This window comes from Orycteropus afer, unplaced genomic scaffold (assembly GCF_000298275.1).
Source record: "Orycteropus afer afer isolate SDZICR_OR568_19922 unplaced genomic scaffold, OryAfe1.0 scaffold00044, whole genome shotgun sequence".
Lineage (NCBI taxonomy): Eukaryota > Metazoa > Chordata > Mammalia > Tubulidentata > Orycteropodidae > Orycteropus > Orycteropus afer.
Genome location: NW_006921631.1, coordinates 5,632,149 through 5,649,788, shown reverse-complemented (window position 1 = coordinate 5,649,788; position 17,640 = coordinate 5,632,149). Strand labels below are relative to the sequence as shown.

Below are 17,640 nucleotides of genomic sequence, written 5' to 3'. Positions count from 1 at the left end.
GCAGGAGTGCATGGAGGGATGGACACTGGGAAGAGGTAACTATGGGGAGGAAGTGGGAGGGGAGCTGTTGCATTGTGGTAAACTGTGGTCAATGACATGCGACCATGTATATGTGAACTGCTGTATGGAAAGTGAATTTACTCTGTAAATCTTCACCCAAATCAAAATAAAATTAAATTAAAAAAAAAAAAAGAAAGAAGAATATCCTGAAGTACAATGCTGACAATGATAGGATAATATACTATACACCTATAAGGAAGACTAGTTAATATGACTATTATTCAAAGTAACACACCAACCACTGATGCCAAAAATGAAGAAATTGAAGATTTTTACCAACTTCTGCCATCTGAAGTTGATCAAATATGCAAGCAAGACACATTGATAATTACTGGTGATTGAGATGAGAATGTAATTGAAAAATGAATGGAAAAAAAAAAATGCTTTGACAGTCGGTAATTGGAAAATACAGCCCTGGTGATAGAAAACATGTTGGAATTCTCATGATAGAGTTTTACCAGATCAATGATGTAGTCATTACAAGTTCTAAATTAGTGAGATTTTCTTTTTCTAAAAGTCATTACTTGAGTATTACAAGAATAGATATATATATTGCACAAATTTTTAAAACTTGTGGTTTTAAAATTAGTAAACTGAAGAACAGTGGTACAGAGTTACAATGCAGTATTTCCAATGAGGTGTGTATAAATGGAATTTAATTTATTCTTTGGTTCTGATATCTTTCTTTTTGTCTTATTTATGCCTAGATGTCTCTGTCACATATACCGATAACAACATTTTTCTCGTACCAAAATTTTATGGTTGATATGAAAAGTAAAGTCATAGAAATGTATTAATTATTGGAGAAGCTGTCCTGTTAAAGGGGAGGGAGTGGTGAGAATGGCATTGCTATGTTTATAAGAACCTAATTCTTTAGTCTTTGAACTGAAAAAAAAATCAAGCTCAACATTTATAAAATAAATGCAAGTTCAGTTTATTTTAGAATGGAAGTGTTTAATTATGAAATTAGGCAGACGGAGGTCACTTTTGGCCAAAGTGGTACTCAAGAGTTTGGTCACAACGTTTGGAAAATGCTACGTTATCTGTACCTCTTTTTTGAGAATCATAGTGCACATTAGCATAATAAATAAATAAATAAGGAAACTTGCAGCAAAAAACTGTTTTACTTTATTTAATTCATCATTTTCCACAGTTGTTTGAGCACAAAACCTATTTTGTGCATGTGGCTGGGCCTGGTTTTGATAACCGGGGCAGCTGGTGGTAGTTATTCCCCATGATGAGACTGGCAATCAACTCCATGGGGGAATCTGCCGGGAGCAGCTAAGTAGCTGCTTTAGGGACTTGGTTTTCTTCCTGTATAGAAGGAGAAGCCATGGGAATGGTCTGTAGCTTTTTGGCATGCTTGTATTCTGCATGTAGCCGAGTCTTCATTCAGCAGCCTGCTGTGCTCTGCTGATCTTGATAAATGGACTTGAATCAATGGCCTGCCTGTGGTTTGGTAATATTGAGACTGTGCCTTTTCACTTGTCAACCTTGGGTTTGTCAGCCTTAGCAGCTAGCAGCTGCCTGAGTGAAGAGATGATTCTAGCTTTCGTGGGCCAGGAGCAAGAGGCAGAGCTGAAGCCCAAGGTTGCGGGGCCTTCACCCAGCCCCTAGAGCCTGGCACTTTGAACTCAGACTTCTAGCCTCCAAAACTGTAAAGAATAAATCCCTGTTTGCTCGAGCCATCCCATTTGTGTTGTCTTCTGTTAGAGCGGCACTAGGTGACCAAAACAATGGAACACCTATGAAAATCTCAGTTTTAGAAAAACTCTTCCAGGTCATTTTAATTCATGTTGTAGACTCTGAGTATCAAGTGCGTTAGGTACATAGACTAGGAGAATCTTTGACTTTCCTTTAGTGTTTTGCATCTTTACAATGAAGAATTTCTTTCTACAAGTTAATCCAGAATTTACCTGCTAATGTCCTCAGGTTCTATCCTTAGTGCAGTATTTACATTAACCTTGTTTGGCTACCTGAATTACCTCTTAAGTCATTTCATTCCAGGAGAAATAAAACAGGCCTTTTCTAACCATTGATCAGTACATGTTTTATACCCATAAAATTCTCTTTGTTCTCCTGCAAGCTGAGACAATAGTGTTTGAACAGTGCCCATAATATTATTTATAGTGGTATCGTGTTGTTAGTGCTGTGGAGTTGATTCCCACTCATGGCACCTCATATTGTACCATTCTCAATATATATAATGGTTTTTTATAACAGAACTTACCAATGTTGAAAATAGTAGAAAAACTAGTTCATAAAAAATTTGTGCTTTTTTAGTACTGCTAATAGATTTCTCCTCATATTTAAGCCTAGTTCTTTTACTACTCTATATGCTCAGTTAGTGTTTTTTTAATAGGATTTTACAAACTGTTTCTGACTGATATAACTCCCTAGTTTGAAGTGATCTTAACGAAATTTTTTTGCCAATTTGGAAACAGAATTTTTTAGAATATTCAATATCAAAAGATAAAATATAAAGACTGGAAGGACACAGGGAAGAAGCAACTATGGGGAGGAAGTGGGAGGGGACCTGACATTGTGATAAATTGTAGTCAATGTCCTAAGACAAAGTGTATGTGAGCTGCTGTACAGAAAGTGAATTTGCTCTGTAAACTTCCACCCAAATCACAATTAAAAAAAAACTATATATATATGTAAAGACTCTCAGAGAAGAGGCAGGGAGCAAAAATATTATAAAGTCAAGAATCTGCGTTTTCTTAGTTCTATTTTACACACAGATTCGCCCTGAGATGGTTTGTTGTTGCTCTGAAATTCCTGAAAGAATTAATCTTGTAGTTATTATTTTATTCATTCAATAAACTTACTATGTTCTAGACACTCTGGTAAATGCTGGTGATATAATGATCATGAAAACACAGCCTTTTCCCTCCTTGACCTCTCAATTCAGTGGGATACACAGACACATATAAATAACCATCATAGTAATTACAGTGGTAGAGCTTTGCGTAGGCTCTAGGAGCATTAAATTCTCCTACCCTAATCTGAAGAAAGGGAGAATTCTATTTTCATAATTCTTGATTTGTGACACACTACCAGTGATGATTTCAGGATGTCTCTTTTTCTTTATTCATTTGTTTAGTAGTGAAATAAACAATCCTGAATCCAGTACTCTATAACTTAGAGTATAACAAAATTTTGTGGGGGAAAAAAAGACCTTTATGTTATAAAACTGGGAGTAGATAATTGTTATATAAGTATTGAAAAAGTTACTAGTAATTTTGTATATATATTCCTCTCTCTCTCTCTATATATATATATATATATTTATTATTATTATTATTATTATCATGGAGTATACTTTAACCTGTGGTTTAGATTCAGCCATATAATGCTGACATTTTCTATGTAGTTGCTATGGATCTTCTTTATCCTTTTTAATGGTGGCATTAAGTGTTCCTGGTACCATAGTTTATTTAACCAATCCTTTCTATGAAGGAGCTCTGGTGGCACAGTGGTTAAAGAATTTGACTGCTAAACAAAAGGTCAGCAGTTCAAACCTACCAGCTGCTCCATGGAAGAAAGATGAGGCAGTCTCATCCGTAAAGATTTACAGCCTTGGAAACCCCTATGGGGCAGTTCTGCTCTGTCCTATAGGGATGCTATGAGTCAGAATCAACTCAGTGGCAGTAGGTTTTGTTTTGTTTTGTTCATCCCTTCTGTGTGAAGATTTAGATCATTTCTAATATTTCTTAATTATAAGACTGTAGTGAGCATACTTATACATATATTTGCATATTGTATTTGTTTACATTTTTCTATAGGATGTGTTTTCTAGAAGTAAAATTGCTGAGTCAAATCTTATACGTTTTAAATTTTTAATTTCTCCTGAAAAATATATTGTACAGGAACTCTAATACATTACTGGTAGGAGTGTAAATTGGTACAACTCTACTGGGAAACTGTTTGGGAGTATCCACTAAAGATGAACATAAGCACATATATCTAGCAGTTCCTATCCTAGACATGTACCCAACAGAACTGCTTACATAGGTTTTACCCAAAGACATGAACCGATGTCCATAAAAGCACTATTTTAATAATTAAAAACTGCAACACCAACAGTTGAAAGGATAAATAAATTATATTTACACAAAGTAATGCTCTACAACAAAGAGGGTGAGTGCACTACAGCTAAATAAAACAATATGCATAAATCTTACAAACATAATGTCAAGGTAAAGAAACTTAAAAAGAAAATATATTGCATTGCTTCTTTTAATTAATTTAAAAAAAAAATAGGCAAAATTAATCCACAATGTTAGAATTCAGAATTATGGTTACCTTTAAGGAGAGGGTAATGACAGGAATGGGACACAAGAGATTCCTGGATTTCTGGTTATGCTCTGTTTCTTAATACTAGTGTGGGTCACGTGGGCATGTTCCCTTTGTGAAAATTCAGGTATATACTTAGGGTTTTCTACCTTCTGGTATAGGAGCTCTGGTAGCATAGTGCCTAAGGCACTTGACTGCTAACCAGGAGGCTGGCGGTTCAAACCCACCAGCCACTCCTCGGAAGGAAGGTTGGGCAATCATACTTCCATAGTGATAACTGCCTCGGAAACCCAAGGAGGGGTCGCTAGGAGTCAGGGCCGACTCAATGGCAAATAACAACAACAACCTTCTAGTATATGTATCCCACTTCACTGAAAAGTTTACAGTAGAAGAGTAGAATTTCTTTTTTACATAAAGAACCACTTTTAAACTCCTACCAATAGTTCCTGTTTTCCTAAACTTTTGTCATTGTGATGCACAAAAAATCTTTGTCGATCTGATAAAGACTTAAATTTATTGTTTTATTTTTAACTTATTATTGAAACTGAGCACCTTTTTGTATATTTATGAACTATTCATTTCTTCTGTAATTTCCCTGCTATGTCCTTTGACCATTTTTCTATTACCATGTTTGTTTTTCTTATTGATTGGTAGACTTGTTGTATGTTATGGATTTATGGTCCATTATATATCAAAATATACTTTTTAAATAACAAATTCAAATTATCAAGATTTTTAAATAGTATCATGTGTTAAAATTTCTTCTAATAGTTAAATAGTTAAGTTAAATCTTAAGGAGAGACTGTTCTTCAACCTCCAACTCTGGTCACTAGTTCAAGTCTAAGGAGAGTAAAATCTGCCATCACCTATACTCCAGTATGGAGTATATATATGGGAGATGTTATTTGGCAGTCCTTGTTTTATTGCTTATATGTTAATATTCTCTTTATCTTGACTGGTCTGTTTTTTTCTTGGAACATGTTTGAACAGTGTTTTAAGTAAAACCTGAAACCATAAATTCATTCACTGGTTTTATATGTTACCTTAGGTTTTTTTTTTTTTTTTTTCCTTTATGCCTTTACTTTTCCCAATATGGAGAAACAGAGAAGAAACTAGAATTGAATTTGTTTTATTTATAGTAAATTCCACATTAATTATACATGTAAATTGTGTTTTTATAAAACAGCCCTTTAAACAACAGTGTGCCGCATGCTATTTCTTTTACTTTCTCAACCAGTACCAAGTTTCTAAGTGATCTCTTTAACTAAAACATTTTATTTTAGTAACTCAACTAGTCTTATGTAGTCTCACTGTTGTGTCTGTCTTTTTATGCATTTGGTTGAAGATGCCTTATTAAAATGATGTGTGTAAAGTATTTTCTAGACAAGTTTTAATGTTTCTCATAGTCATTCTGTACTGGCCTGTGAATTTTTAAATTGATTTTTGTTTTCATTTTAATATGTAATTCATAGACGCTCTGCTGTTGCCCGCATTCAGGAGTTCTTCAGGCGGAGGAAAGAAAGGAAAGAAATGGAAGAATTGGATACTTTGAATATTAGAAGGCCACTAGTAAAGATGGTGTATAAGGGTCATCGCAACTCCAGGACAATGGTACAGAATGCTCATGATGTTCTTTGGAGATATTGTGGTTTCCTAATATGTGTGTTTTTCCCATAAGGATTGTTTTTCATATGTTGCCAGCATGTTTCAATATAACGTTATTGCACCTTCACAGTTCTCTCTTTAGCTAAACATAGTCCTTTTAGTCCTACAATGTACCATGCAGACCATTATTTTTCACAGGGAAGCTCTGCCTTATTGAGGAAATATACTGAGTTTTGTTTATTTTTGTTTTTAGATTTTACAAGTAACTTCTTTTTTGCTGTCTCACACTTGCTTTCAACCTGAAAAGTTCTTAAAGATTTTTTTTTTTAAACTTATATTAGCACCTTTTGTTAGTTTTGGAGAGAAGGATTTGAATTTATGAAAATTAGGTTTATTGCAAAATAGAGACAGATTTATTGTAGTATAACCCTTTTGGGTTTGATAAATGAAGCTTTGTTTTAGTCACTTCCTCTCTCCAGCCTTTATTTCCTCATCTACGCAAGAACGGACCAGATGATCTCTAAGAACTCTTCTAGCTTTGATACTCCACAAGTCCATACACCCAATACCATATAATTTACTAAGAGAATCTTGCTAAGTGTTTAATGTAATGGTTACTCTAAACCTTCATTTCTAGAAAGTGTTATTCTCTTCATATTTGCATTGCATTATTAAGAAGTATCTACAGAATCTGTTTTTTTCAGGACCTATGGAAAAAATTCCATTGTGTTGGGGACATGTTAGTTTTCTCTATAGATATCACTGGGTAATAATTTAATCATATTTTTTGAAAGGATGATCATTATTAATAGATGTAACTGATTAACATTTCATGTGTTTTGCTGGTTAAAAACCTAGATGAAAATACTTAGAGAAAAGGGGTGAAAAAAAAGAAGATAAATATAACACTAGCTCCAAGTTAACAACAAAAAACTGACAGATAAAGTGATTGAAGAAATCCTGATCTGAAGTGCAAAGGTTTTTCATGATTCATTCATGTGCAAAAACAGCATCACCCTTTCAATATCATATTCCTTTTGTCACATTGCTTCATGAAAGAAAATGTTCTATATCTTTCCTTCCCAATTATAAAAATTTCTAATGGTTAATAAAAACATTGACACTTTATAAAGCTCAGATGGTACCAATTTTGGAAATTTCAATAACATATATGTAAGTTTCCATTATAATATCCAGAATCTATAAAACCCATTCATTCATTCTGCAATTATTTACTAATTACCTACTGCGTGCCAAGTATTGTTTCTGTGTCGGAAATATAGCACTGAACAAAGCAAAGCCCCTGCCCTCAAGGAACTCTTTTATTACTGACCACCATATTATCCTGCTGATGAATGTCCATCATGATTTTATCAAGATTTAAAGATACTAAAAGGCAAAGACTATTCAGTTTATTTTATTATTCTCTGAACCAGTTTACTTTTCAAACTTGATAATAGCATAAATCTTCAGTTTAATAGCTTGGATTTGAATGTTCTTGAAATTTACTGGGGGTTTTTTGTTGTTATTGTTGTTTTCTTTTTAATCTTCAGATAAAAGAAGCCAATTTCTGGGGTACTAACTTTGTAATGAGTGGTTCTGACTGTGGCCATATCTTCATCTGGGATCGGCACACTGCTGAGCATTTGATGCTTCTGGAAGCTGATAATCATGTGGTGAACTGCCTGCAGCCACATCCATTTGACCCAAGTAAGGTGACCCTTTATAGACAAGGGAGAGAAATTATTGGTATGATTTTATCAATTCAAAAATTTTTCTAGTTGCTGATATTCTAAGACTAATCCAAATTATCCTACTAGGCAGCCACTTGAGTCAATTATAGCCCCACTTGAATTTAAAACAAACAAAATACCTATTACCTCTTTTTGATAGAGAGTATAAGGAAGTAGGGCATTTTGGTGGCATAGTGCCTAAGGCACTTGACTGCTAACCAGAAGGTTGGCAGTTCAAACCCACCATCCACTCCTCCGAAGGAAGGCAGGGCAATCTACTTCTGTAGTGATACCACCTCAGAAACCCAAGGAGGGGTCACTATGAGACGGAGACAACTTAACGACACATAACAACAACAACAAAAAAAAGTAAGGAAATAGGTCCAAAAGTTTATTGTCTTAATATTTCTTCCAGTTTTATCAGTTTTGAGAGGTTCAGCATGACTGATCTCTTCACTGCTTACACAAATTGAACCCCTAAGCCTTTTTAGCCTTTCCATGTCTGAATTAATTTTCCAGAAGAAAAGCATTTGCTTACTCTTGCCTTTTATTTGAAATTGCCCATGTGTCTCGTAGAAGAGCAATGAATAAGAAAGAAATAAACTTCAGTGATTTAAAGATGATCTTAAAATTACATCTTAAGGTAACTTTTAGGAAATCTTTATAATAATGTTCTCAGTTAACAGCCAAATGTATCAGTACAGTTTCCATTCAAGTTCAATTTTGCTATATAGATATTATATGTTATGTGTGTGTATGTGTGTATATGTATAAAGAAGGAAACACATACCATGTGTCTATGATGTATATTAATATATAAACTTTATTTCTAGTTCTAGCCTCATCTGGCATAGATTATGACATAAAGATCTGGTCACCACTGGAAGAATCGAGGATTTTTAACCGAAAACTTGCTGATGAAGTAAGATCTTTATTGTACTTACTATCAACCATATTTGTTTTATTCCTAAAACATTTTCCTAAGAAGACTCAAAGCAGCTCATTATTAGTTGCCATCATAAAAGTTACTGTAGTTAAAGAGGTCAAATTTTAAGATGAAAACATAGCTATAATACTGTTGTTGTTGTTGTTATGTGCTGTCGAGTCGAACCCCACTCATAGCGACCCCTCCTTGGGTTTCCAAGGCAGTATCACTACGGAAGTAGATTGCACCATCTTCCTTCTAAGGAGTGGCTGGTGGGTTTGAACCGCCAGCCCTCTGGTTAGCAGTCAAGTGTCTTAGCCACTATGCTACCAGAGCTAGAGAGGTAATATCGAAATAGTACCTTGCTAATTATAATATTATTAATAATACCTACTATATTAGGTGTATTACAGCTTAAGAAAAAAGATTTGACCATCTGTAGTTATTGCAATAATAGATCATTTTAAAAATCTGCCCTTTTAAGAAAATGAAAATAAGTTTTATTCTACCCCAAAGAACCAAACCCATGGCCATCGAGTCAATTCTGACTCATAGCAATCCCCATTGGGTTTCCAAAGCTACAAATCTTTATGGAAGTAGCTTGCCTAACCTTCCTCCTGTGGAGCAGCTGGTGACGTTGAACCACCAGCCTTCTGGTTAACAGCCAGATGCCTTATCCACTACGCCACCGGAGCGCCTAATGTTGTTGTTGTTGTTATGTGCCATCGAGTCAAACCCGACTCATAGCGACCCCTCCTTGGGTTTCTGAGGTGGTATCACTATGGAAGTAGATTGCCCCAACTTCCTTCCGAGGAGTGGCTGGTGGGTTTGAACCGCCAGCCCTCTGGTTAGCAGTCAAGTGTCTTAGCCACTATGCTACCAGAGCTCCCAGAGCGCCTAACAGCTACCCTTTATAATCTTAGCTATTTTGTTTTATATTTTGAGTTTTTCTTAAAAAAGAAATGAGACTTTCTTACTTTCAGAATCAATAGGTAGCAGAATGAATGATTGGAGTAACTTTTCCTTCATTACTCCAAGATTTCCTCAGCTTATTGCTAAAGCAGTAGTTTTTAAACTGAACTTTGTGAAGCTGTAGGTTTCTTGCAAGATTGGAGGAGGGAAAGCAGCTGACAGGAAGACTGGATTCAGGACCTTTCCTCCTCACTTCAACCAGAATTTTTATATAATGGGTTTTCATACAAGATTTCTTATAAAAAATAAGGGTCAACTTATTTTTAAAATATTAGAATTATTTTTGAAACATTAGAAAGTTGAAAAGCCACTACTCTAGTGCAAAGTTGACAGTCCACAGCACAATTCCCACATATACTTTCCCTCACTTAGAAGCCATTTACAAAACACTGGTTCTATGTCAGATGCAGTGTTCGCAGTTTATAGTCTAATAGGAAAGTCAGACAGAGAAACAAACTGTAGAATACAGAGTGATCAGTGTCAGTCAGAGATATGTGCAGAGTGTTTTAGGAGCATAAGGGAACAGCCATACTTGTAAATAGGTTAGCTGGGATGAGGAAGTCTTCACAGAAGAAATTGGACAGAAATTTGGAGTAGTGATATTTGACCAGGCAAAGGGGCATTCAGGACAAAAGGATCAGCATGTGTCAAGTTATTATAAGGTAAATGAACCATCAATATGGCTAGAACCCTAGGGTATATGTAGAAAAGTAACTCAGACTAGAAAGGTAGGTTGGGGCCAAATTGTAAAGGCCCCTATAGAATACCCTAATGTAATACCACTGGAGACCTGTTGAAAGGTTACAGTAAAATGATCAGATTCAGAAAACCAAACCCACTGCTGTTGAGTTGATTCCAACTCCTAGCGACCCTGTAGGACAGAGTAGAACTGCCCCACATCTTTCTCCCTCAGAGTCAGTCAGCAGCACTTAGCCACTGAGCCAGCGAGCCTTCTAAAATGATCAGAGTAGCATCCCTTTCTTTTTCCTCATACTCTTTCTTCCCTGGATGTCCCCCCTGTCCCTTTGCTATGCTGTTTGCTCATCCTCTTTCCTTTTTCCTTTTCTCTTGTTTATACACTAGCTCTCTAGGTGGTTGTGGATATTCATTTAGTCTTATTCTTGTATCTTAAGACTCAATTCACTGCTAACTCTTGTCCAGACTTTTTTTTTCAAGAGCATTTGCCTCAGTCGAGATAACTTCTCAAGGGACCCACATGATCAGGGATAATTATTTAACACTGTTGTTGTTGCTGGGTGCCGTCAAGCGCATTCTGACTCGTAGCAACCCTGTGATACCAGATGGAACACTGGCCCGTCCTCCACCATTCTCACAATGCTTGAGCCCATTGTTGGAGCCACTGCGTCAGTCCATCTTGTGTCACTGAAAGTATCAGTTCTGCTATAGGGCAAAATACTGAGCAGGCACAAAGTAGACTGCTCGAGGAAACAAACTATAAGTAAAAGCTAAATTTGTAAATGTTTTAAATATTTGTAAATTTGTAAATATTTTAAATAGCCTCAAAGTTTGCTTTATCCTTCTGCCACAATGAAAGAGTAGTATTCTCTGATCATACTATATCAGATGCAACTTAAACTAATTATTTGCTATTGGGTAGCCTTAAGGATGCCTATTTTATCCTTAAGGATAAAATATGGTCATCATATTTATACATAATGAAGTAACTCCTCCTGGAACCTACTAATAAGCTTTTGACCGTACTCCTAATCTTCAAGGAAAAGGTATATTTACTGTGTGATTTTTGACATGGTCATTTAACTTACCTTTTAGGTTATAACTCGAAATGAACTCATGCTGGAAGAGACTAGAAACACCATTACAGTTCCAGCCTCTTTCATGTTGAGGATGTTGGCTTCATTGAATCACATCCGAGCAGGTAAGAACTTTCAGTTTCAGTACTTTCTACATTGTTATTATATTTGAAAAACATGTTGTTACTTAAAATCTACTTTAGCAGGATTTATATAATTTTCTTAACATCATATAATAAAGGCAGTTAAAGCTGAACCTGTGAACTCTTGAACTTAGCACAGGAACTTACCTCATGAACCAGTTTTATTGAAAAGTGGTCGGAATGAGAAGATAGTCACGTGAAAACTTTGATCAGTTGCTTTGTTTCCCCAATGTGGAAGAGGATCATGCCATAACACTTAAGTTATATTTCAGTAAATACCTTTTACTGTATTTTACTGTCTGTTTGGTCAGAGTCAGTTATAGACCAGACAAAAATAAATGTAACATGCTAAGAAGGTTGAAACAGATACCTCAGTGTGTTTTATCAATTTTTTTTTTTCTTTTTGATAAACTGAGATTCAGTGTCATGGATATATAAAAATGCATATATTGCAACTATTATTCTGAAAGAAATTGAATAATCTGTGTTCAAACAATAGAAATGATCTGATATCTATTATTAAAAAAATATACCATTTAATAATAGTAATAATATTTATTGAGTATCTGTAATGTACTCTATAAATATTTCAAAATGGTTTTTCATGTATCTCCAGGCCTTTACAAAAGATGTTTGTAATGATTTACCCAAAGTTACACAACTGGTAAAACAGTGAAGCCTGAACTTGAAATCAGCTTCCAAGCCTTACTCCCCTTTGACCTAGAAATTTCACTCACAGAAATATGTTCATGTCATTAATATGCCTTGCAAGCCTCCAGGTGATCTGATCTTAAACGACTTTTCTAGTTCATTTATAGTACTTTCCTTCTCTATACTCCATCTACTCTAGCCCTCTTAAAATCTTTTGGATCTACCAGACTGTTTTTTATAATTATGCTGTCCACTGCTATCCTTGCGGTTTGGTAGGATAACTTCTACTTATCCTTCAGGTCTATATAAGCAGTGGCTTAAATATAACTTCCTCAGAGAGAGGAGGAATGAAGAGAGAAGTATTCTAGGAAAAGTAAATAATATATAGCATTTTCAAAGCCCTGAAGGAGAGGGAATGTGTGGAATTGAAAAAAGCCCCATTTGTTTGAAATTAAGAGAATTGGAGAGAAAGTAATCCTCAAAATATACATATTAGCTATTACCAGAAAAGAGTGAAAATTTCATATTGTTGTTGTTACGTGCTGTCAAGTTGGACCCAACTCACAGAGACCCCTCCTTGGGTTTCCAAGGCAGTATCACTACGGAAGTAGATTGCCCAACCTTCCTTCCGAGGAGTGGCTGGTGGGTTTGAACCGCCAGCCTTCAGTTAGCAGTCAAGTGCCTTAGGGAATACAAATAACAACAACAAAAAATGTTAATGGCCCAACAAAATATTTTTGCAAGACTTCTTTGGGCCTTCTATGTTATTAAATTTGTCACTGTAACAGCTCTTGATCCGTTTTCTTCAATACAGTGAATGACCCTTAAAATTTATTCATTTGGATTTCACATATAAGGAGGCACTATTTTATAGAACAACCACAAAAAAAAAAACCTGCTAATTATGATTCATAAAATTTACTTGTTCTTAAAAAGTGTGTATCTTCCTCAGAGTTTTCTATAGATAACTAATTCTCCTTCCATTTGTACAAGAACCTTTCTAAATAAGTGCTAATGTGGCATTCCTTTGTTAGCTAATTCCCTACCATCCTTTGTTTTTTAGTATTACATGTTTTATAATACAAAAATTCCCTTTCTTCTGTTTTCTTTTTGCCAACAGTCAAAATAGATAATTTCTTGTCAGTTTAGCCAACTTGGTTGCTTCATTAGCTCATCCTCTTCTGTTATGTAAAAGCCTATACAGAAAAAGGTGTCTAACACTTTATGTTTCTGATGCTTAACATGCCTAGGAGCTCTGGTAGTATAGTGCCTAAGGCACTTGACTGCTAACCAGAAGGCTGGCGTTCAAACCCACTAGCCACTCCTCAGAAGGAAGGTTGGGCAATCTCCTTCCATAGTGATAGTGCCTCAGAAACCCAAGGAGGGGTCACTATGAGTCGGGTCCATGGCACATAGCAAGAACAACAAACAACATAGCTAGGAATTTGATAGGTAAATTAGGCAATCACTGTTTTTCTCTCCTAACCTTCAGTGTCCAGTATTCCCAGTGCCGTAATGTATGTGTATTCAAGAGACTTAGTAGTGGACTTTGGCACAATAAGCACACCTAGCCACAAGATAACTCAAACCACCCAATACTCCAAAGATGCAGGGGAATAGACTTGAGACAACTCTTTCCTTCTAGAGGTATGGTTTTTTAATGAAGGGTACACATCAGATCCCCTCTGGGGCTTTTTAAAATTATGTATGTCTGAATCCCACCCCATAAAACTTCCGATTCATTTGATTCAAGTAAGATTTGGGCTTCTGCATTATTTATTTATTTTTTTTTTAAAGCAACCAAAATTATTCTCATGAATTCCTCACTAAAGACTAGTAGTCTGGCCTCTTGGGATATAAAGGTGGTTCTGAGATCCCTATAAGTTTTGATAAAAGGTAGTTCTGAGATCCCTATAAGTTGTGATAGGCTTTGGAGAGATAGTAATGGGTTGTACGGACCATTCCAGACTCTTCTAGAATATATTAGAATCTGATTAAGTTACTCCCCTGCTTAAAATTCTCCTGTGTCTCCCTATATTCTTGGGATAGAGGCCAACTGTGTTAACATGGCTTATACAACCTGTATTGTCTCTTGACATTCTCCCTTTCATACCTCTGGATTTTTGCACATGCATATTTTGATAATCATAGTGTTCCCTATGATGGGTTTTTAGAGGCTAACATCACATTGAATTCACAAACACTTGCCAAGTCATGCACAAATTCACTCCATCGGCAAATCCTGTTAACTACTCCAGAATATCATCCATATCCATCTACTCTTGGGTCTCCCTACTTCCACTCTTTCCTCCATACAACCCAATTTCCACACAGCAGCTAGAAGGGATTCTTTTAAAAGAGGTCAGTAAACTTTTTCTGTAAAGCACCAGATAGTAAATATTTTAGTTTTTGTGAGCCACACAGTTTCTGTCACAACTACTCAACTCAGTCTTACAGGACAGAGTAGAACTGCCCCACGGGGTTTCCGAGGCTATAAATCTTTACAGAAGCAGACTGCTGCATCTTTCTCGCATGGAATGCTTGGTGGGTTCAGCCAATCGTTTTAACCACTATGCCACCACGGCTCCTTATTTATTAAGAAAGTAAAATAAATTCTTTGTGGAGTAAAGCCTGGAAAATAAAAATACTTTCATGGAACACAGATCTTATTTGGGGATTTTTTTTCTCATATCCTTCCTGTTCTCCTTCCCTCCTTCCCCCCCCCCCCGCCCCCATGTATGTCTTAGGTAAGAAGCTTAATCTCTTCATATCATACCTTCCCCAGCCAAAAATAATTTTCTGAAGAAATATTTCTAACAGAGAAGAAAGGACACTTTCCACAAACTTAAACCATATTTACAAAGCAATTTTGGCCTTCTCTACCTTTGAAAATAATGGATATAGAAGTGTTTCTGATTTTAATTTGAAAGAACACAGCATTTCTCAAATCTCTTTGATCTATAATTACCAAACAAAAATTTGTGAAAGTGTTGAACTGCTTACCGAGTTTACTGTTCCAGTAGCACATGTGAACAGATTTTATTCAAGTTATTCTTAGAAATTGGGTTTATGTCCCAAGAGATCACTCTGCAGCAGTTGAAGGAGTTGAATTTAAGGAGTGAACAGATACTCTGCCCTCCTCATTCCAGAAGCCGCTGTCAATTATTTTGTGATAAATTGTAAGAGACTTTGGTCCTCACTTGTCTCCTTATGTCTTGCTTTGGACTCTGGTTTAAATGCTGTAACATTTCTTCTTAACCCTGTATTTCTGTAACTTCATTTATAATGTGACAACAAAAAGAAATTTGAGGAAGAAGCCTACAAACTTCCAAAGGGTGATACTGCTTTCTGTTTTCCACTGATATGACACAAGGGTTTTTTGAAGAGATACCTACACGTCACTTATCAACTATCTTATTATCCGACATTTCACACTTAAAACAATATGAACTGTCAGATGAGAAAAAGTAAAAAAATCTACTATTCAATTGTTTTGTGCATTAACGACATATGAATGGCAGTAGTGAACACTGTGGTGGGAGGCAAGAATAACACTGGCTGTGATGGTTAAGATTATGTATCAACTTGGCTAGGCTGTGATTCTCAGTGGTTTGGCAGTTATGTAATGATGTAATTTGGCAGTTACATAGTGGTATAATTTGGCAGTTAATACAATGATGTAATCATCCTCCATTTTGTGACCTGATACATTCATCCTCCATTTTCATATAACACCTATTTTTACATAATGACCTGGTCTTTGGAAACTATGTCGATAAGTGAGGAGTAGGTGTAATCAGTTATATCCAGGATTTCCACTTATGATGACTTTAGTAGGATGGGAACTTAATGTTTTGTTCTCTCACATCACACAGTAAAAATCTTGGAATCTCTTTTATACTGACACCCCTTAGGTAGCCATTTATTGATCAGTAATCCTTCCACTGTGTTTTGATTATTTAATAATCAGGGAAGATCTGTTCAGGAGCTCTGGTAGCATAGTGCCTAAGACACTTGACTGCTAACCAGAAGGCTGGCAGTTCAAACCTACCAGCCACTCCTCAGGAAGAATATTGGGCAATCTACTTCTGTAGTGATACTGCCTTGGAAACCCAAGGAGGGGTCGGTATGAGTCAGGTCCAACTTGACGGCACATAACAACAACAACGAAGATCTATTCAAGTCTTACTTTGTTCATTCAGTTTACAAATGTGTATTGAGTATTTATTACATAATAATAATAGCTAAAAGTTTTATGATTTTGATTATAAATCATATACACATACATTATCTTAATTCCTTAAGCAATTGGTGATACTATTATATTATTATAGTATAGCCCTTTTCATAGTTACGTGTATGTAACTAAGTAAGTAATCTGCTCTCAGAGTGAAACCAATACATTGATTTTATAAAATTGAATAATAAAAAAATTTAACATTGGAATTAAATCAGCATTATTAAAAAAAAAGCCAAACCTATTGCCATCAAGTCGATTCCAATTTATAGCAACCCTATAGGACAAAGTCTCTTGAGGTTGTCAAGGAACTCACATTGCTTGGTTCTACAATCGAGGCCAATGGAAGCAGCAGTCAGGACATTAGACGACATGTAGCACTGGGTAGGTCAGCTGCGAAGGAACTCTTTCAAGTGCTGAGGAGCAAGGATGTCTCCTTGAGGACTAAGGTGTACCTGACAGAGGCCATGATATTTCCAAATGCCTCATATGCATGTGAGAGCTGGACAATGAATAAGGAAGACTGAAGAAGAGTTGATGCTTTTGAGTTGTGGTGCTGGCGAAGAATGCTGAAGGTACCATGGACTGCCAAAAGAACTAACAGATCTGTCCTGGAAGAAGTGTAGCCAAGATGCTCCTTGGAAGCAGGGATGGCCAGACTTCATCTCACCTACTTTGGTCATGTTGTCAGAGAGGACCATTCCCTGGAGAAGGATGTCATGCTTGGTAAGGTGGAGGGTTGACAAAAGAGGGGAAGGCCTTCAACGAGATGGATCGACAGAGTGTCTGCAACAATGGGCTCAAGTATAGCAGGGATCATGGAGCTGGTGCGGGATTGGGCGGTGTTTCATTCTGCTGTGCGTGGGATCGCTATGAATCGGAAGCGACTTGACGGCACCTAACAAGAACAACATAGGACAAAGTAGAACTGCCCCATAGGGTTTCCAAGGACGTAAATCTTTATGGAATCAGACTGCCTTTCTCCCACAGAGCAGCTGGTGGGCTCTAACCTGACCTATTTGGTTAGCAGTGGAGTGCTTAACCACTGCACGACCAGGGCTCCTTGAAGTCAGTGTGGTGGTGTTAGAGGCTGTCAAGTTGGCTCCAACTCCTAGCAACCCTGTGTACAACAGAACAGAACACTGCCCAGTCCTGTGCTGTCCTCACAATCCTTGCTATGCTTGAGCCCATCATCACAGCAACTGTGTCCATCTTGTTAAGGGTCTTCCCCCTTTTTGCTGAC

General features: G+C 36.4%; 1 protein-coding gene across 1 annotated transcript in view; it reads left to right on the top strand.

Moving 5' to 3' along the window:
• DCAF6 (DDB1 and CUL4 associated factor 6) overlaps positions 1–17,640 on the top strand; it is a 254,975-nt gene that overhangs the window by 235,566 nt on the left and 1,769 nt on the right. Inside the window, exons 18-21 of the mRNA XM_007937724.1 lie at positions 5,832–5,970; positions 7,518–7,674; positions 8,531–8,619; positions 11,386–11,491. Of these exons, the coding sequence (XP_007935915.1) occupies positions 5,832–5,970; positions 7,518–7,674; positions 8,531–8,619; positions 11,386–11,491 (491 nt within the window). The remainder of the gene's footprint in view (positions 1–5,831; positions 5,971–7,517; positions 7,675–8,530; positions 8,620–11,385; positions 11,492–17,640) is intronic.